Source organism: Homarus americanus, unplaced genomic scaffold (assembly GCF_018991925.1).
Source record: "Homarus americanus isolate GMGI-L3 unplaced genomic scaffold, GMGI_Hamer_2.0 scaffold6317, whole genome shotgun sequence".
NCBI lineage: Eukaryota > Metazoa > Arthropoda > Malacostraca > Decapoda > Nephropidae > Homarus > Homarus americanus.
Window position 1 is genome coordinate 20,831,710 of NW_024730668.1, and position 22,034 is coordinate 20,853,743.

General features: G+C 39.0%; 1 protein-coding gene across 2 annotated transcripts in view; it reads left to right on the forward strand.

The window, feature by feature from the left end:
* Positions 1 to 20,330, forward strand: part of LOC121867305 (adenylate kinase isoenzyme 1-like) — a 34,114-nt gene extending 13,784 nt beyond the window's left edge. For both annotated transcript variants that reach the window (XM_042367205.1, XM_042367204.1), the window contains exons 2-5: positions 9,666 to 9,738; positions 16,633 to 16,796; positions 18,245 to 18,361; positions 19,563 to 20,330. In XM_042367205.1, coding sequence (XP_042223139.1) covers positions 9,666 to 9,738; positions 16,633 to 16,796; positions 18,245 to 18,361; positions 19,563 to 19,817 — 609 coding nt within the window. In that variant the 3' untranslated portion in view covers positions 19,818 to 20,330. The remainder of the gene's footprint in view (positions 1 to 9,665; positions 9,739 to 16,632; positions 16,797 to 18,244; positions 18,362 to 19,562) is intronic.
* Positions 20,331 to 22,034: the final 1,704 nt, after the last annotated feature.

Here is a 22,034-nt window from a genome sequence, read left to right on the forward strand (position 1 = left end):
TGCTGACTATCTCGTCCCTTTCTCACCTTCCACCCCCCCCACCACCTCTTCCAACCTAACTCCGCCACTGTGTCTGATTACTCCATCTCTCTCTTTCTCATCCACACAGCCACCGTGACTCACCTCTTCTCGTGACCTTCATATCAACCACAGTCACCTCCAACTTCACCACCACCTACCAATACCACCTACCACCAACGCATACAGATACCAATTACTACCACCACCTACCAATACCTGCACCTAACACCACTACCATCACCCACACCACCAACCACACTATCACCCGCACCACCACCACCACCCACACCTCCTACTACCACCATTTTTACTAATACCGCCACCACCACCCAGTCACACCACCACCACGTCACACCACCACCACCCACACCACTCCCGCCCACACTACCACCACCCAGGGAAACTCACCACATATTCCCAAAGCACAGGTAATACACCTCCATGAAACACGAGACGCACCTGTATGATCATAAAACTGTCACTACAACATCTGGGTTTTTTAATTAATACGTGCAGGTAACATCCTTATGAGGTAAATAACTTGATATATGTAACTAAATAGGTAACTGAAAACATATGGAGTATTTATATTACTGATAACAACGTACTCGTATGTACTGGATTTAAATTAAACATTTACATAGAGATTTATGATATTTTTATTATTTTTTATTAGTGTTAATAATTTCATTTATTATAATTGTCTTTATTTTTATTTATTAATTATTATTATTATTATTTGTGTAGTTTCGGCCTTGATGCGAGTCATTATAAAATGACCTGTGCCCGGGTGGGCTAATGCCCGTAAAAAAAACAGCAGAAAAAAGAAGATAAGTGATTGAATAATAAGTAAATATTGTTGGAATTGTAAAAAAATATTATCAAGCTGGAGTTGGAGTAATGAATATAGATTCGTAACCCGTGTAAATGAATAAGCAAGTGAACAAATAAGTAATTTTACATGGATCTGAAAATATTTCATGATTTTTGAAAGTTTTTGTCTAGTGTAGAAACAGAAATGTGAACGGTGCTTAGAAATCCTGTTCGTTGAAGCAGCTCCGGGGTCATATATCATGGGTTCAGACTTCCTAGTCGGCTCGAGACTTGATTTTGAATGTGTGTGTGTGTGTTTGCGTGCGTGCGCGCGCGCCTTCTTGCCTCGGCACGCACCACCGACTTACTATACAGTACGACCACGCTCCTTGTTGTCTCTGGCCTAGATTGTTCTGAAAGGAAGGGAGAGATAATGAGAAAGACCTTAACAAGGTGAGGGGGGGGGGTATTGAGAGATAAAGGGCATTAAGAGGTCAACATAACGTTCTCACTTCTCGTTCTGTTTCTCCCCCAGAAAATCCCTCTTCTCCCTAAAGATTACCATATCGGTCTAGGATCTCGTTCAGATTCTCCATATATTTACCGTACATCCTATATATCATACAGATTTATTAGGATCTTTTGCTATACTCTGCCATTCTCCCAGCAACGGGTCATTAACTCGTCTTTCGTCCACTCCCACGGAACTACTGGGCCTTATGTCCTTTACGCGACCAGGCTGATATCTGTGTTTTGTCTCAGACCACGTGTGTCTGGCAGTGTTCCTAAATGATGGATGAACAGAGAGAGAAAGAAGTAGGGACAGGTATAGAGTGAGGAGCGTTGGGTGTTGTAATCATGTAAAGGCATATGTAGGAAACACCTGACGCTCCACGGCGTGTATTTTTGTCACATGTTTGGCACGCTGGCACAGACTTTTTCCACTTTACACAGTGTGAGTGTGTGTGTTCGTTCTTGTCTTAACGTTCTGCATCGCTCTCACCACACTCTTAATATCCAAAAATATCATTATGTTAGTCGCCCTTTGGCACTGTGCCTCCCTACGCAATGGTCACAAGAGTGGTCTAGCGTAATGGTGAACGATAGGGGAGCCAGGGGAAGGTGGAGAGGAGAATGTTGGGGGATGTGGATGGAGGAGAAGTACTGTACGAGTAATAGAGGAGGAAGAGGGCTAAAGAGGTAGAGAAGGATGGGAGAGATGGGGAAGGGAAGACGAAGATGCAGCAAAAGGCTATCGACAAAAGAGTGGCGACAGGTCGAACACTTGCCTCTTTAGCTCTTCCTCCTGGTGGTAGAGGGTTATGCTTCATGTTGCCCCCCAACCCCCAAGCTCTTCTACACACACTGAGTTGGAACGTTTACTTATGTCGTTATTTATTGTTTACTTATGTTGTTATTTATTTTAGTGTCTCATTGAATCTCTCTTTCCTTGTTTTCCTGTCTGTTCTAACCCCCCCTCCCCTTCCCCCAAGTGGCGTTAGGGTGATTAATCTTAAGGTGAAATAAGTTGGTGTCTAATCTTCAGGTAATCTGCACGATATACAAACCAACTCACTTAGAGAAGGGAAAATAGATGAATATGAGAGAGAGAGAGAGAGAGAGAGAGAGAGAGAGAGAGAGAGAGAGAGTGTGTTCACCTGGTCTTGGGGACTGTGAGTGAAATATTATTTTGGTCCTGCGACATTTGGCTCCCGGGGACATGTTGCCTCCCTTCTTCCCTCAACGTATAAGATTATCATTAAAGTTTACGTCTGCCTATATCGAGATAATTGGGATATCTGCATTTGCTATTTGTTTCGTTATTGTTTAATTAGTGTAGGAAGAAAAGCGGAAGTAACTAACCTAGTCGTGTTTAGTCCGTTGCTCGTTTGAATATTGTTTTTTTTTACTATATTTTTCCTTGGCATTAAAATATGAAAATTACCTATTTATCTTTCTTTGTGGTCACTCATAACTTTTACCTGAACGTGTCGATGTAGGTGAGGAGACGCTCGCTCACAGGGAAACGGTGTTGATATTGAAGCACTTGGCTAGTTCACTTATCGGAAACATATAAAAAAAGGTTTCTTCGTCTTTATACTCCCACTTTGTTATTTAATTTGCTCACAGTGTCGGATCTTTCCGCTGAAATCATAAACCATTATTGGGTGTAACGGAGAACGGCTGAGCTTCTATACAATCCGATCGTTCTTCCTACAGCTCCTAAATTCATAAACTGAATTCCCGAAGCATAAGAACAAAAAGCACATTTCCTCCCTAACCACCGTTTCTACTCCCCTATTTCTACTCCAGTTACAAGTTTGTTTGGTACTATACCAGCCATGATAAGGTGCAGTGACAGGCTAAGATTACAAATCCTATCTCCTCATCAATTAGTTGTTGCAGATATCAGTTAGCTGGCTGCTTCGCATAATCTGGCGTAAATCTCATGGTGAAATTATTAGGACTTTGTTTAATAACAGGGTGGAGGTCCAACATTGCACTTGTCTCACTCACTCTTCCGGAGTTGTGGATCGTTCTGCTTCACGCTTCCGGGACACGACTGTCTGTCTGAACTCTTTGTTTTCTTTGCATGTTATGTTTTCTCACCTGCTCTGGTTTTCTCCCTTCTCTCGTCTTGTCTTTCTAGTCTCCACTGCGAGGCATCAGTAACAATGGTTGTAATAAAGTTGAAGTGTTGTTGAATCTTACTCCGAAACAATTTTTTCTGTATGTAGGCTTGTTTTTGTTTTAAGTTTTTGCTACACAATTTTGATATAAACAATGTGTTTCACCGTGAAGAACAAAGGAAAAGCATTATATACAGTACGCACAGGGACATGTTTCTCGTGTGTGTGTGTGTGTGTGTTGCTGTGATGGTTTTAAGAATACAAAGCTTAACACGAGGAAATATATACGCATTGTCATTATTACATTACTAAGATAAGATATTAGTACTAAATCGAGTGGAGTGTAAAGGGTGCCACAGTGAGTCCACATCTGTTCATATCCCCAGGTTATGGTAAATTAAGTTATGCAACATTAATGAAGACATACGGAACCAAAACGTATTAATAACGAAGTATGCCAACAATGAATCATAATACATACTGTGGTAAACACAGTCGCTTTCTCACCAAGGTAAAAGTTTGGTGGGAGGATGTGGTGAGGGTTCTACGGGTGGTGTTCTCACTGTTTGTTGAGGGAATATTGGTCCAGCCAACCTTGATTATTATAACACAGGTGAATTTTCAGTCATGCCTATGGATATAATGAGTTTGTTTACACACCCCCCCCCCCAAAAAAGAAATATATATATATTATTTTTTGTTTGTTCATGATCGTATTACTAAACATTTAAAGACATGATTTTTTTTACAAAATCTACTGTTCACAGATATTCGTGACAATTAGGGAGTAACGTTTACTGAATTTTATTTTTATTGTGAAATCTTAAACCGACTGTCAGTAGAGGGTGTCAATCTTGTTAGTGTGGCCTGGGGTGTCCTGAGGTCAGAATGTGGTGTAGGAGTAAAGGATGTCGTCACTTGTCGCTGGTATTACTGTGTAGGAAGTAAATGTGTGGTCGTGGGTTATTGTGGTGTGTTGTGCGGTGCGTGTCGGTACAGTAGATCAGAGTTGAGAGGTTTTTTTTATAATATGCTGATGTATTCATTAACTGTATTTGTTATGTTAGTCTCTGTATATAAAAAAATTTCCAAGTACTTCCTGTTAACACTAGTAACTCTTGTGATTTAAATAATTGTTGAAAGAAAATAAGTAGTTAAATAGGAGGGAATATAGCCTTGGTTGTTGAAAGAAAATAGTAGTTAAATAGGAGGGAATATAGCCTTGGTTAAACATAAATAAACTCCCACAAAATATCATTCCTTGCGTGTTTTTGTAAACACTAAATATTTATCGATGAGTTTACGTGTTAGATTATGTCATCATATGTTGTGAAGAGACAGTGTACCGCAGATTTTATAACCGCATATTATTTGTCATAAATGATCCTTGTAACCAACTGTGGACATTAACAACACGCGCACAGGGATCTTATTGGCGGGGGAGGAGATGTGTGGTGCGGGTGGGACAGATTCCTCCGCCACGGAAAAATAACAATGTTGGCAGCGGGGAGGTCGTGGTCAAGGAGAAGGAACAGTGGGATATTATCATGTAGGACGTTCTCAAGGTTGATCTGACGACGAGGATGAGGATAAAGACCAAGTTTATTAAGAAGGGAGATGAGGTCGTAGTTTATCGTATTGGCTACTGACCATCTTACTTGCCAGTCGAGCAGTGTCCAGCACAGGAGGAAATTCAAGTATCCAGAGAAAACCTACAACGTTAAAGATAAAAAACAGGGAACTTCTGTGAAACCGGGAGAATGAACGGAGGAGACAGTGAAGATACGATGTGAAAGAGAGAGATGGCACTGTTGTCTACTGCGTCATCATCTGGTATAGTCACGTCGCCAGCTGAAGACAGTCATTAAAGGTGTTTGTTTATAGAGGCTGGCTGAGCTGCCGACCTCCTGTGGTGACTGATCGGGTGATGGAAGGTTCCAGTATAAGAGCTTTTACCGGAGAGTTGATGGACCAGTTGAACTTCTGAGTCTTAGATGTATTCTTTGTCTTCCTTCTGATATGTGGAATCTTCTTTCTTTTCTTTTTTGTTGTCGTTTCTCTCTTATGATATTAACTGAAAATATATTGTCTTTCTGCGCCTCTGAACATAGGGTGTGTATATAGAGGAAATCTCTTCTGTTTGGGAATATTCATGAGTGCTATAGTGTTTAACATTATCTTGTGCGGAAGATCAGCTGTTAATGGAGATCTGCCTTTAACTAAATTCAGCTGTTAACCAGGATCAATTTCCTCCATTCTTATGTTATGTGTGTGTGTGTGTGGCCTCCCTGGCAGACAACTGAGAGCGTGGCCGGTGTGGAGGGCTTCAGGAACCTGGCACACCCTCGGGTAACAAACATACCATGGAGTCGTGGCGTGTTACTGTGGTGTGTGTGTGTGTGTGTGTGTGTGTGTGTGTGTGTGTGTGTGTGTGTGTGCGTTTCTAATTATTTGGAGTACATTTTGCTCCCACTTACAACATCTATAACAGTATCGCAGAAATACCTTAGAAGCAAGTCGAGGATTATTTCATGGTCCGAGTTTGAGTACCAGCCAAGGCGTTGAGGGAGAGGTATAACACAAGCTTTCAATTTTTTTTTTGACAGTGTGGCTGTTATACATATTATCTAACCTAAACTAACCACACCCCCTAACCATCCCCCCTCCCACCATCACCACCCTCCAACCACCATCCCCACCCTCAACTACCCCCCACCCCCAACCAACACCACCACCACCCACTACACCCCCTAACCTAACCACACCCCCCACCACCACCCCCCAACCACCCACCCACCCCCTCAACCACCCACCCACCCACCATCCGAAAAAAATTGAAAAAAATAACCTAACTCAACCTAACCTAAAAAAAATCGAAAGAAATAGAAAAAAAACCCGATGGTTGGAGGGTGGTGGATGGTTGGAGGGTGGTGATGGTGGGAGGGGTGTGGGTGGTGGTGGTTGGGAGGTGTGGGTGGTGATGGTGGGTTGGAGGGTGGTTGGGGGCGTGTGGGTGGTGGTTGTAGGGTGGTGGATGGGGGGGTGATGATGGTGGGAGGGGGGGTGGTTGGAGGAAGAGCACCATTATGCCTACAGAATTATGTTCAAACGATTCTTAAGAAAAGTTTTGTTCAAGACCAGACAAATTGCAAGAGTAAAGTTTGAATGAGTGAAATCATTACGTAAGAGAAAAGTAATTTTGATGATTTGCGCAGAATTTTCACTGGGATCTGATTAGAGATAGGAGGAAGATCGAAACATAATTTGAATAGCAAATACCCTTTAGCACTATGGAATAAAACTTTATATTAGAAGACTATGGAGGTGAGTAGAGTAACTAGGCTAACTCACTTAAAAGACGTGAAGGAATTGTAAAACTTTCTTCAAGAAATTTAGATTTCAATTATCAAGAAGAGTTTAAACATTAGTCATAATTGAATTTAAAATGACCCCGAAAATGTTTTAAACTCACTGTTTCGAGAGATATGTCAATAAGGCCTACAACCAGACATGCGACCAACAGTGTGCAGGGAAAAAAGTCTAGTCCGAACCAATTCAACAACGCCACAATTCAGTCTCAGCAGAATGTGATGTCATCGTTGACCTTCAGATTTCGGTGCAAATACTGTCCTAAAATAATGGCAACACTGGCAGGGCAGCTTTAATGTTGTAAGGTCGATAATGACCTGCCTGGTACAAGGACGAGTAACCTGATTCCTTGACGCCTTAATTACAACCATTTTACTGGATAATAATGGGTTTTGTCCTTAATTTATCTGTGATATATTGGAAATTCACCTAAGCATAGAAATACTCTTAGTTTCATGGAGATACGGTGGTGTAAGATAATTTAAGTACCTTTGTTATATCATTCTTATATCACTTTTGTTTAACCCTGACTTCCATTTATACACCTCGATCATATCGCCCCTCACTCTACGTCTCTCGAGGGAGTGCAAATAAAGATGCTTTAATCTCTCTGAACTCGAGGTTCCTAATGCCCGGGATTAGTCTTGTCATCCTCCTACGAATGCCTTCTAGGGATTCTATATCCATTCTGTAATACAGTGACCAGAACTGAACCGCATAATCCAAGTGAGGTCTCACAAACGCAAGATCTAGTTTTAGGATAACCTCGCTAGTCTTGTAACTAATACTCCTTTGTTAGCCTTGTTTCGAGCAAATACGCATTGTTGTCGTGGTTTAAGATTCCTAACTATCGAATCGATCAGTGGTGAAGAAGATAAAAGTAAAAAGTAAAGTTTCTCTCTCTGTATTTTAGGTTTTTTTGCATAATTCAAACTAATAACAACATGCAACACGTCCGCACACATAGCGCATTAAGCTTGAATCCGCACTTATAACAGCCAGTATACCTGTATTAGCGATTGTTGCAACGAGAGAGAGAGAGAGAGAGAGAGAGAGAGAGAGAGTGAGTGTGTTTGTGCCAGACAATTGACCACACACACTCTCACTCTGTTTTTACAATCTATCTATCTATCACAGTGAAAAATACGAAAGAGGGGAGAATGGAGAGGAGGGAGGGAGAGAGGTGCCAGTATAACGACCTTGAGGTGACCTGGCAGCACCGGCAGCATCCCCCATCAGGAGCCAGGTAGGAAGACAGTCACAGCCTCAGCGAGTTCACACTCTGTCAAATTCTGTTGCTGAAACTTTTTCACTTACGTTGTTGCCAATTGGGAAGAGCACACGCAGAGAAAGAGAGAGAGATTATGCTATTTCCTGCTAAGAACCAAGTTTCTGTCACCAAGTTTCTTTCTCTTGTGACTAAATATCTCTGTCACCAAGCATCTTCCTCTGTCGTGTGGGTCTGGGCTTAACAACGTTTAAGTCTTACACCTTACAAAATTTTTGACCAAAATATACTTTTTTCTCAGAATTGAAATTTAAGGGGTTTAACTAATTACGTACTTTCAGAATAACACACAAACCCTAAATCACACCTTGGAAACCCATAGTTGATGAGTAATTAGCATTGAAAAATGTCAGTAAAATATTTCAAGGGTCTTACACTTTAGGATGATGCAGAACGCAGAAAAGCATGAAGGCTGTTGGTATTGCCCTGACTACATAACCAAAGTAAACGAGGCAAGGGAAAGAGATACTTAGAGACGAAAATAGAGGAAGCTAAATCCGTGTTGGTTGCCAAGCTGGAGCAGGTTGGCAGAGAGTTCCTCACTAAGACTGAAGAAGTAACTGACAGAACAGAGGAAGTAGTCAAGAAGAGCTATGCTCAGGCTGCAGCAGGGTCGGAGAAGGTGACAGCTAGGGACTCTGCAGAAGTGTGCTGAAGAGTTGACAACTAGTAAACCTACTGGTATGGGAGAAGAGGAAAAACGGGAACGGTCTGAGTGCAGGAAAAACATAATAGTGTCTGGAGCCCCTGAGAGTCAGTCGGACGAAGTTGAAACTAGAATAACGCACGACAAGTTGAAATTTCAAAATATTTGTGATGAGGCTCTGAAATTATCAGCTCCCACTCAGGACGTGAAGAGGCTAGGACAAAACGGGAGAGACGCTCATTGTGGGATGTATACTGTATACAGATTCCCAAACTGTAGCTTATTAAACCAAAGGAACTTAAGAGCCTTATTTGACAACATAACAGCCGTAAACCTACTGTTATCAACATGAGTGGATTTAATACCAAGTAAGAAAAGTTTGTCTAACCAAATACAGTTGCAAATAGTGGGGGCTAATCTTCACATAATCCCAATTCTTAATATGAAACAAACTTGGTGTTCATTTCCATCAGATATATACCAGTGCAGAATTAACTTTCCCACCCAACTTGGCCAAGTAGAGACAACATTTTAATACATATATATTCAATCAGTAATTTCTTCTGACAAATTAAATTGCTTTTGTTTCGGTTTTAATTGCAGTTTCAGTTTGTCTCAGTTCGAACTCCAATTTCATTCTCAATCTGTTTTAGTTTCTATTTCGGTTTCACCCTCAGTTTTAATTTCATCTCCAGTTTATTAAAATCTGTTTGTTTCATTTTATTCCCCTAGTCTGTTTCTTTTTCAACCTCAATTTCAGTTTCAGGTTGTTTTAACTTCAAATTCACCCTTATTACGAGCGCCAGTTTCATTTTAATTTCCTTTTTTGTGTTTCTCTCTCCAATATTTACCCTTGAAATAAACACCACCATAACTAACATAACTCTCCCCTGCACAGGCCGCCCTAGAAAAGAAGCCCTTGGATCTGACAGCCCTCAGGGATGCCAAGTTACCAGTCATCTTCGTCCTAGGTACGTTTACTGTTACCTGAGGGAGAGGGGAATGGAGTGGAAGGGGACTTGTGATGGAGGAAGAGGGGAAAGGTGAAGTGGAGGTTAAGTAGTGGAGAGGGGGGAGGGGATAAGTAGTGAAAGGAGAGGGGAAATATTACCTGATTTTCCGAAATAGATTATCATAGAAAACGGGAAATTTGTATCACAAAAATGGGAAATATCTACTTTCCGGGAAAGTTGGTTATCTACTTTCCTGAAAAGTAGAATATCTACTTTTCAAGAAAGTAGATTATCGAATTTTTGGGGAAGTAGTTTATCGACTTGTTGGGAAATAATACCTAATTTTCCGAAATAGATTATCATAGAAAACGGGAAATTTGTATCACAAAAATGGGAAATATCTACTTTCCGGGAAAGTTGGTTATCTACTTTCCTGAAAAGTAGAATATCTACTTTTCAAGAAAGTAGATTATCGACTTTTTGGGGAAGTAGTTTACCGACTTTTGGGGAAATATTACCGAATTTTGCGAAGTAGATTATCATAGAAAACGGGAAATTTGTATCACAAAAAATGGGAAATATATACTTTCTGGGAAAGTTGGTTATCTACTTATCATAGAAAACGGGAAATTTGTATTACAGAAAATGGGAAATATCTACTTTCTGGGAAAGTTGGTTATCTACTTTCCCGAAAAGTAGATTATCTACTTTTCAGGAAAGTAGATTATCGACTTTTCGGGGAAGTAGATTATCAACTTTTTGGGAAATATTACCGAATTTTGCGAAGTAAATTATCATAGAAAACGGGAAGTTTGCATCACAGAGAATGGGAAATATCTACTTTCTGGGAAAGTTGGTTATCTACTCATCATAGAAAACGGGAAATTTGTATCATAGAAAATGGGAAATATCTACTTTCCGGGAAAGTTGGTTATCTACTTTCCCGAAAAGTAGAATATCTACTTTTCAAGAAAGTAGATTATCGACTTTTTGGGGAAGTAGTTTATCGACTTTTTGGGAAATATTACCGAATTTTGCGAAGTAGATTATCATAGAAAACGGGAAATTTGTATTACAGAAAATGGGAAATATCTACTTTCCGAGAAAGTTGGTTATCTACTTTCCCGAAAAGTAGATTATCTACTTTTCAGGAAAGTAGATTATCGACTTTTCGGGGAAGTAGATTATCGACTTTTTGGGAAATAATACCTAATTTTCCGAAGTAAATTATCATAGAAAACGGGTAGTTTGTATTACAGAGAATGGGAAATATCTACTTTTCCGGAAAGTAGATAACCAACTTTCCTGGAAATTAGATATTTCCCATTTTTTGTGATACAAATTTCCCGTTTTTTATGATAATCTACTTTGTAAAATTCGGTAATATTTCCCCAAAAGTCGATAAACTACTTCCCCAAAAAGTCGATAATCTACTTCCCAGAAAAGTCGATAATCTACTTTCCTGAAAAGTAGATAATCTACTTTTCGGGAAAGTAGATAACCAACTTTCTCGGAAAGTAGATATTTCCCATTTTCTGTAATACAAATTTCCCGTTTTCTATGATAATCTACTTCGCAAAATTCGGTAATATTTCCCAAAAAGTCGATAAACTACTTCCCCAAAAAGTCGATAATCTACTTTCTTGAAAAGTAGATATTCTACTTTTCGGGAAAGTAGATAACCAACTTTCCCGGAAAGTAGATATTTCCCATTTTCTATGATACAAATTTCCCGTTTTCTATGATGAGTAGATAACCAACTTTCCCAGAAAGTAGATATTTCCCATTCTCTGTGATGCAAACTTCCCGTTTTCTATGATAATTTACTTCGGAAAATTAGGTATTATTTCCCAAAAAGTCGATAATCTACTTCCCCGAAAAGTCGATAATCTACTTTCCTGAAAAGTAGATAATCTACTTTTCGGGAAAGTAGATAACCAACTTTCCCAGAAAGTAGATATTTCCCATTTTCTGTAATACAAATTTCCCGTTTTCTATGATAAGTAGATAACCAACTTTCCCAGAAAGTAGATATTTCCCATTTTTTGTGATACAAATTTCTCGTTTTCTATGATAATCTACTTCGCAAAATTCGGTAATATTTCCCCAAAAGTCGGTAAACTACTTCCCCAAAAAATCGATAATCTACTTTCCTAAAAAGTAGATATTCTACTTTTCGGGAAAGTAGATAACCAACTTTCCCGGAAAGTAGATATTTCCCATTTTCTATGATACAAATTTCCCGTTTTCTATGATGAGTAGATAACCAACTTTCCCAGAAAGTAGATATTTCCCATTCTCTGTGATGCAAACTTCCCGTTTTCTATGATAATTTACTTCGGAAAATTAGGTATTATTTCCCAAAAAGTCGATAAACTACTTCCCCAAAAAGTCGATAATCTACTTTCTTGAAAAGTAGATATTCTACTTTTCAGGAAAGTAGATAACCAACTTTCCCGGAAAGTAGATATTTCCCATTTTCTATAATACAAATTTCCCGTTTTCTATGATAAGTAGATAACCAACTTTCCCAGAAAGTAGATATTTCCCATTTTTTGATACAAATTTCCCGTTTTCTATGATAATCTACTTCGCAAAATTCGGTAATATTTCCCCAAAAGTCGGTAAACTACTTCCCCAAAAAGTCGATAATCTACTTTCCTGAAAAGTAGATATTCTACTTTTCGGGAAAGTAGATAACCAACTTTCCCGGAAAGTAGATATTTCCCATTTTCTATGATACAAATTTCCCGTTTTCTATGATGAGTAGATAACCAACTTTCCCAGAAAGTAGATATTTCCCATTCTCTGTGATGCAAACTTCCCGTTTTCTATGATAATTTACTTCGGAAAATTAGGTATTATTTCCCAAAAAGTCGATAAACTACTTCCCCAAAAAGTCGATAATCTACTTTCTTGAAAAGTAGATATTCTACTTTTCAGGAAAGTAGATAACCAACTTTCCCGGAAAGTAGATATTTCCCATTTTCTATAATACAAATTTCCCGTTTTCTATGATAAGTAGATAACCAACTTTCCCAGAAAGTAGATATTTCCCATTTTTTGTGATACAAATTTCCCGTTTTTTATGATAATCTACTTTGCAAAATTCGGTAATATTTCCCCAAAAGTCGGTAAAATACTTCCCCAAAAAGTCGATAATCTACTTTCCTCAAAAGTAGATATTCTACATGTTGGGAAAGTAGATAACCAACTTTCCCAGAAAGGATATATTTCCCATTTTCTTTTATACAAATTTCTCGTTTTCTATGGTAAGTATATAACTAACTTTCCCAGAAAGTAGATATTTCCCATTTTTTGTGATACAAATTTCCCGTTTTCTATGATATTCTGTGGGGTTATGAGATATTGGTTCACACTCAGGATGGGATGGAGAAAGGAAACTCACAATGCACTCTGTATATATATTGTATTGGATGTACAATGCAGCTTGGTGCTGGGAGGTGACAGTGCGAGTCCAAACGTGATGTAGAGAGAGCTGGTTGGTGAGGGTGCTCAGAGGAGGTGTTGCTTGCTGCAGCTGTAGCTAGAAGAAGAGATAGGTCATGGCCACGTGAGGTCTTATATAGCAGGGGTAGGCGTGGCTTGATGGTGGACCTCGGCTTTGTTAGGCGGTGCTGGTTACCGACCTAGACCACGAGGCGAAAGCTGGGGAATTCGAAGAGGGTCGGTTAGTCAGTGACAAAAGGCAGAAGTAGGGGAGAGGATCCACTACAAATCTACTTAGCAAAATTTAGTAATATTTCCCAAAAAGTCGATAGACTACTTCCCCGAAGTCGAAGATCTACTTTCCCCAAAAGTAGATATCTACTTTCTGGGAAAGTTGGTTATCTACTTTCCCAAAAAGTAGATTATCTACTTTTGGGGAAAGTAGATTATCGACTTTTCGGGGAAGTAGATTACCCCGCAATCGAATCGTGGACCATGTATTCGAAATCAGCATGCTCAGGAGTACTTATAATGTGATTTTTAACAAAATCTAATTTTTGGGCCAAAACTGTCGAAAAGGTAAGCCTTACCCCATGGTAATTTTTCGCCCAAAATATACTCTTTTCACAGAATTGAAATTTAAGGGGTTTAACTAATTAAGTACTTACAGCATAACACATTAACACCAAAACAGTACTTTGGAAACCCATAGTTGGCGAGTAATTAGCATTTAAAAATGTAATTAAAATTTCCAAGGATCATTACAGCCACTAATTACCCCGCAATCGAATCGTGGACCATATATTCGAAATCAGCATGCTCAGGAGTAAGAGAGGAAAGGGGTTAATTGGTAGAAGAAGGGAAGTGTGGTAGGTCTCAGGAGAGTGGGAAGTGAGGGAGAAGAGGTGAGGTGAGGGAAGGAAAGGGAAGAGAGGAGGAAAGAAGAAGGAAAGGGGAGAGAGGGGGAAAGGGGAGGTGGAGGTTAAGTGGTGGAGGAAGAGGGGAGAGCATTGGAGGAAAGGGGAGAGTTTAAATGACAGAGGGAGGAAGAAATGATGAGATGAGAAGATAATGAGAAAATGAGACAGTAAGAAGTAGTAGGAGATAAGAGAGAGAGAGAGAGAGAGAGAGAGAGAGAGAGAGAGAGAGAGAGAGAGAGAGAGAGAGAGAGAGTAAAGTAAAGTTAGGAATGGCAAATGAAGATAAAGTCTAGATAAAGGTCACGAATAATGTAGGAACTTTGGATTTATCTCTAGTACTAAGACTAGCAAAAACTTCAAGATAAATAATTTAAATGTACAGAAAAAGAAAAATGAGATACTTTGGTCATATAATTAGAAATGAGGGGATAATAGAAATATTAATGGGAAAAGTTGAGGGTAGGAGGGCCATGGGAAGGCAGAGACTGGGATGGATGAATGAAATTAAAAACTGGATCCCCAGAGGTACAAAACCTTGGAGTTTTGGTAAAAACAGCCTGAGAATATTTAAAGTGCAGGACTGTGGTTGCCAATCCTCAGATATGAAGACTGTACTCTTGATTGATTGTAACTGTTGATGTGGTCAACAGTAGTTCAAATAGAAAATAAATTCAAGCCTTTTATTCAAATTTAATATATACTCTAAATTATAGGAGAGAAAGAATTTAAAGAAAAAGGTACTTTGTCAATGGAAAATTTTCAATCACACACGACATCAAAGTACAGTACAGTACTAAAATTTTGACTGGTGATATACAGTTGCCTCGAAGAATTCCTTTAACCCCATGTGGTGACGTTTGCATGCATGTGGTACCTTCACAATAATAGAGTACAGTAGACCCTTGCCATTCACGGGTTTACAATTCACCATTTCGACGATTCACTGTAAGCAGATGGTGGCTAGCTTGCGAGCCTTTACCCATAGTATAATGAGTCAGCCCACGCACCATCTCACGTTGTACTCTCAAAACTTTACTGTTTGTGTAAAAAGCAGAAGTCAGTGATGACCCTTACAAAGAAAATTGAATTATTAGAAAATTTTAAAGGGGGGCGAGTGCTGCCGCAGCTGGTCAGTTGTTTGGTATAGGTATACAGTAGTGCACCAAGGTAGTATAAGTTGCTATTCGCAGTTTTGCCTATTCACGCCATTCCTTGGAACCAAACCCCCACGAATAACAAGGGTTTACTGTAAACTTATAAATGAATCTGTAGTAGTCTTGTAACAATGGAGCTGATTGGTGGAAAAAAATTCCCAGATGTAATTTAGCTTGGCAGTAATGATAAATAAATATAATTATACTGTACATATATAATATAAACACAATATAATAATTTACTGTACACGTATAATGAGGAAATGTGTGTAATTAATGATTACCGTAACATACACCAAGGACCTTCTTCACACATAGCCACTGGCACCGGTACATATAACCTTGGTAAATCCCACATTGGCTCAAAGTATTAAAACCCCCAGGAATTATAATCTGTGGAGGTTGATTCATGCATTGATTTTGCATCTCAGTTCTCATTTATAGTTTAGTCTTTCCATTACTACTTTACCTTTTGAGATATAAAAACGAGGAGGAGGAGGAGAAGAACCAGCATATCAAGCCTTTGCTACACTGTCAGCTGTAGTAACCATATTATACACTCACTCACCTCAAGTGAAATTATGTCTAGGAATCTTTTCCACCAATCATTTCCATTGTTACAAGACTACCTGTACTATGAATTTATTCTTAAGTTTACTTTAGTAATGGGGCAGTGCCACATGTACGTAAACGTCACCATGGGGTAAAGGTACTTTTTGAGGCAACTGTACATTAAATGTACAGTACATTATTTGACAAGATTAAAAGAAAATTGCCTCAAAGGGCAGAGATATGAAGATACAGTAATATACTGTAATACATATATTATATTTTAGGTGTAGCTATGTAAAATATTTAATTCATCAAAATTACTACAGGACTTTCATCTCAGTAATCTGTTGCAGCCATGTTGTTATTTAGAAAAACAACAACGATATTTATAATTGTGCACACGTAAAGTATATTGTATATGGTTACAGAACTAATTGCGGCATTAGTAAACAGTGATTTTGTTCCCTAGGAAGTCTTATTTGAATTTCCGCAGATGAGTGGCACGCTATTCACCGAACTACTGGACAAATGATACACCATCTTCTGAAAAGTTTGCCATCCTTTGAGTGTAATTAATTAACTAAAACACCCACCTTCTGCACCGGAGCATTTAGAAGTTTAGAGGGTGAGAAGCCTGCATGATGGCATATTTAAGCTCATTACAGTATTGTACTGTGTACAGGTATATAGTTTTATATGATATGGTTACACTGTTGCAGTATAAAGATAGTCTTTTTAACATGCCTGAGGGTTAAAAAGTAAACCAGGATTGTAAATAGGAGGAATGTGCAAAGTTATTAATGTAACTCGTCTCTAAAGTGTTTCTAATCTTATAGGAGGTCCCGGTTGTGGGAAGGGAACCCAGTGTGACAAGATCGTGCAGAAGTATGGCTACACTCACCTGTCCTCTGGCGATCTGCTGAGAGACGAGGTCAACTCAGGGTCTGAACGTGGAAAGTCGCTCAACACGATCATGGAAAAGGGTGACCTTGTTCCTCTTGTGAGTCTCCTACACCTGGATACAGAGTTATACCATATATTTCCTTAGATTTCAGATATCCCTATATTCTCACGCTTTAATCACCATTTTCCAAGATCCGTACCATCCTGGGATACCCAACCTTAGTTAATTCCCAAGTGACCCACTGCCACATATCAACTAATTCATGAAGCAGACTGCGCCGAACTTGGCCCGTAAACTCACACAAGTTAAATGTTTTTCTTTTTGACTATTTATACTTATTTCACTGTTACCTTTTTGTAATTAGTTACTCTTAGGTAAAGAAACAGTAATGAATTGTGTGTGAAGATTGTTCTTTTAATAAATATTGCTTTACTTGTCACAAGCTGGCTGCATCTACCTGAACCATGGGCCACATTAAATAGAATTTCTCAATCACTCCATGGGCTGCATAAAGATATGGTTTGGGCCGTGGGTTGCCCATGCCTGGAGTAGGGTTCGTATTATTACTTCACGTATTACCAAAGGAGTTGCAGTTCTACCACAAATTTATAAGTGTAAACCACTATTCCAAAATTAATGACACTTTCATTCTCCTGCCCATGCCACATCACATAAGAGTTAATTTATTCATGTATTTCTTCTTGTTTTATTTCAAGTTTATTTAAACTCATTGCATTATTTTTGTCCATAATTATATTCAAAGAAAAAAAACATTGCCTAATATACAGTATAGTATTGTATGTACAGTGGTCCCTCGGTTAACGAACACAATTCGTTCTACAGAGTCGTTTGTTTACCGAAAATTTTGTTAACCGAATCCATTATTTCAATGGGATATTGGGCAATTGGTTCCAGCTCACAGAAAAGTACATACAAAGTATAAACAAAATGCAGTACAGTACACTTACTTTGAGGTGTGCATGTAAAATGTTGCTGGTTGATGATGATGATGGGAATTAGAAGTTGGGGTGGAGGAGGAGAAGGGAGAAGAGAAGGAAGTGGGGGTGGGGGAGAAATTGCCTTTCTTTGGACCCATGCTTGATGCAGTAATTTCACAAATAAAATTTTAAATTCACTAGCTGTAATTAAAGATTATTTTATTTAAATCAACACTGCACTGTGCTATATATTATCAATATGTTAACAAAATTTCAGAATGTTTCCTTCACTGTAAACAAAGTTAAACTGACGCTTTGACGGGTGAGTCAAGCGGCTGATGGGCATACATTATCAGCATGTTAACTAAATTTTAAAATGACTAATAATTTTAATATAAAACATGCACAAATATTAAAGAGCACAACCTTCTTGATATTTACTCCACTGGAAACGAATGTAAACATAGAACCAATTACTGTATTGGCGGGTATAGCCAATCAGCTAATTCATTAACCAAAATTTCGTTAATCGAACCGTTCGTTAACCGAGGGACCACTGTACTAACAGTTCAATACAGTATATAGATGGTTATCTTGATTAAACAGGAAGTGGTACTGGACTTGCTGGCAGAGGCAATGCTCAAGCAGGTATCCACCTCCAAGGGCTTCCTCATCGATGGCTACCCACGTGAGCAGGCCCAGGGTGTCCAATTTGAGCAGTCGGTATGTTCTTTAGATCTTGTTTGTCTGTAGTAATGATTGTCAAAGCACTGTGTCATTTATATATAGTTTATATATACTGTATTTAGGAATATTCCCTGCATTGAATTATGGAAGTTAATTCTTAAAAATTTTCACAATTTATTTTTCCTATTCTATTGATTATTGCTTTGTACAACACTGTACATATCTTAGGAATTTTGAGGTCAGGTGACCTTCATTATTGTGCCGTGAACATATTATATTTTTCTCATTTTCCTTCATATTTTAGTCTTTCTCATTCCAAGTTTTATTATGCTTACGCTGTATAAAGTGCAATTTATTTTTTAAAAATTTAAATTTCTGAAGTGCAAGTTTTAAATCATGTTTTATCAAGGCTAATATTGAACTGACTTTACTATTTAAATATGTTACATACTTTTACTTTTATCCTCTTCCCCACTGATCGGCTTGTTAATGGTCCCGTCTGTTACGCACTATTGGCAAGTAATGGGCATGTACCGGCTCCTGAATATATCTGTACCTGCACCATTGTTGGTCAAGTCTGGTCTTGAAAGAGCTCACATTCAGTGCCGTCACAACACTCTGGCAGATTGTTCCAAGAGTTTACAATTCTGACCCCGAAGAAGTTTGCATCACTTCCCTGAGAAAGATTGTTTTTGTTTGGCCAAAAAACAACTGAGTGCTATCTTGCAATTGAGGACAAGTAGTCAGAATTTTGGTTTTATGCAAATTTCATAGTGACTCCTCACTTGTCATTTAAATGTATAATTTGCACTTATGGAGGAAAAAAATTGGGTCTTCATTTACGCGGTCAATTGAACCCGTGGAGTACAGCGTAAAACGAGAAACGCGTAAATGAAATAACAGAACATATGGGATTAATTGAAATAGAGACTGGGCCAACCCCCCAAACTCCACTTTTTCCCGACACAATATGTACGTTGTAGTAAAAATAACATCTTAATTTTATGATGGTATGCACACATAATTAATAATTAAGAGAAATATCAATAATATTAGGTTTTTTAACACTTACGTTCGTAGAAAAGCTGGGTCGGCACAGTTCTTTGAGTCTGAGATCCTGTTAATCACAATTCTCTTCATGTGTATGCTCTTTCCCTCACTCTTGTTATCCTTTTCCATTGTATAAGCTTTTCCATTATGATCATATATTGTACTTGATAGTGTGTGGGGCCCACAGATCTTGCCGTGCACCAAGGTGTTGTACTTTGAGGTACCTGACGAAGTGATGGTGGAGCGCCTCCTGCACCGTGCCAAGACCTCTGGCCGTGTTGATGACAATGAAGAGACCATCAAGAAACGCTTGGCTACCTTCCACAAACACTCCAAGCCAGTCATCGACTACTACAAGGACAAGTGCAGTACTATTGTGGCTCTCAGCTCACCTGATGAAGTCTTCTCTGAGGTTCAGAAGTCACTTGGTAGAATGCAGTAAACACATTCAAGTTCATGTTGTGAAGTTTATCAGCTGCATTCACAGGGAAATTGATTTCTTTCAAGTAAAACACCACTGAAGATTATAAAGTTTGGAATGTTTCTATAAAGAAGACCTCATAAGCCTTCCTCTTGGAAATAATTTAATTAAGGTGATACTGTATATTTATATCAGAATTTTCTTTGTCAAACTTGGATCTAGGTCTAAAATATTTCACAACCAAGGACAGCTTGATATACTTAATAAATGGACAGCGCTTAGCAGAGAATCACCCAGGCTTCTACACAGTTGCAGGACCACCCATATTGGGTGGTTAAGCCCTTCATTTACACTGTTTACCTTCAAGAACAATATGATGAGTTTTGTTACATTAGGAAACTTCTTATACTGTGACTGGACATCTCTGACTCTAATTTGGCGACTCTTGACTTTTAAGACTAAAGGAACATCTTATACTACACAGTACTGGTCTTGTATTGTTGACTGTTAATAAACTGTTTAAATGACTTATTATTGAGACTTTTTATTAATGCTTCAACTGTGACTAATCCTTATTTATTTAATAAAAACAAAACTACATAATCCATATTTTCAATATTAGAAAATTCAGTTAATCTAAGTTAGTCTGAGAATCCTATAGTAGCATTGCCTTTTGACCCCTTACATGTAACATGGGGACATATGGTTCTGGCACTAAGAATAACAAGTGATAAGGACTTGTGTCTTTAAAAATGATTTGTTGGCTAAAAATACTGTATAACTAAACACTGTCGTGTTTGATTATTCAGAGACGCCTACAGACTCGAAGGCAGTCTGGGTGGATCGGGTTTTGTATCGGGATCGTTCAAACAATTCATCGGGAGGAGGTACACGCCCTATGGCAGTCTTGATGAATATACAGTACAGTATATTCAAAACTGATAGGAAATGAGTTTGTTGGTGTGAGAAAATCTTGTTTCCTTGTACAGTACATTCAAAGATTGTCAGTTATTTACAATACAGTCAACCCTCACTTTACGCGGTTAATTCAACCCACAGGGTACCGCAGAAAGTGAGAAACGTGTAAAGTGAACAACATAGCATATGGGATTAATTGAAATAGAGACCGGGCCGACCCCCAAACTCCACTTTTTGACGACACACAACTATGTTGTAGTAAAAATATTATCTTAACTTTATGATGGTATGCACACACAATTAATAATTAAGAGAAATATCAATAATATTAGGTTTTTTAACACTTACATTAGTAGAAAAGATAGCTGGGCACACGGGGATGGGCGGTTGGTTCCGAGGCAGAGGGCAGATTATTGGCCCTCACCTGTATCACTTGTATCACTATCCACCACAGAGGCTTGCAGGGCCTCTTTGTCAAACCCCTCAAAGTCCATATAAATCCATATCCTCACTATAATTATCACTATCACTGACTTGGGCCGGCTGTGGGGTGAAGAACTCGGTAATGTTTTGATGACTGGGCGACCTTGTGCGCACCATGCTCGCGCCGCTTACACAACAAGGCGGATGGCGGGAGGTTTGGATCTAAAAATGGCGCGGCTCGCCAGCCGCTCTCCGCGTAAAGGGGTACACGCACCGCGGAATGTGAGCATTCCTGTTTCGGCAGGGTACCGCGTAAACGCGGAATGTGGGACCGCGTAAAGCAAGGGTTGACTGTAGTTAAATAATCACAGCTAATCATGAGCGTGCCTTCGTACATCAATACACAAAGCATTTCTCTTCTTATCACAGCTCAAGGAGTCAGATGCCTTGTTTTATATAAACTTTCCCTGATCTTGAATGAGGTTAACTAGAGTACTGGACTGTTTAAAAGACAGCGATGCTACGTTCACGACTATCCATATTAACCGCACCGTACTGTGTCAGCTGACTCGTAGCACACCAACCGTCCTAGTGACTAACACCAGAGAAATATAACCTTCAACAAAATCGCAAACGCCAGAGAATATGGTGCGTAGTTTTTGTTTTTTAGTGTTGGTTATGCCTTTTTTGTGCTTTAGGAAAATATTATTTGGGTACCCAATGCCTGGGTTGTGGCAACAGTGAGCCATCCAGCTGATTTAGTAATGTTGGTAGTCCTACCTGGTTAATCAGGATCCTGAACTATTGTAGTGCCCAAGTACGTTCTTGAATAACTTCTCCCTGCACGAGCTTAGGGTTCCTGATGGTCGGGCTCACTGTCGGGCATGACAATTGTGA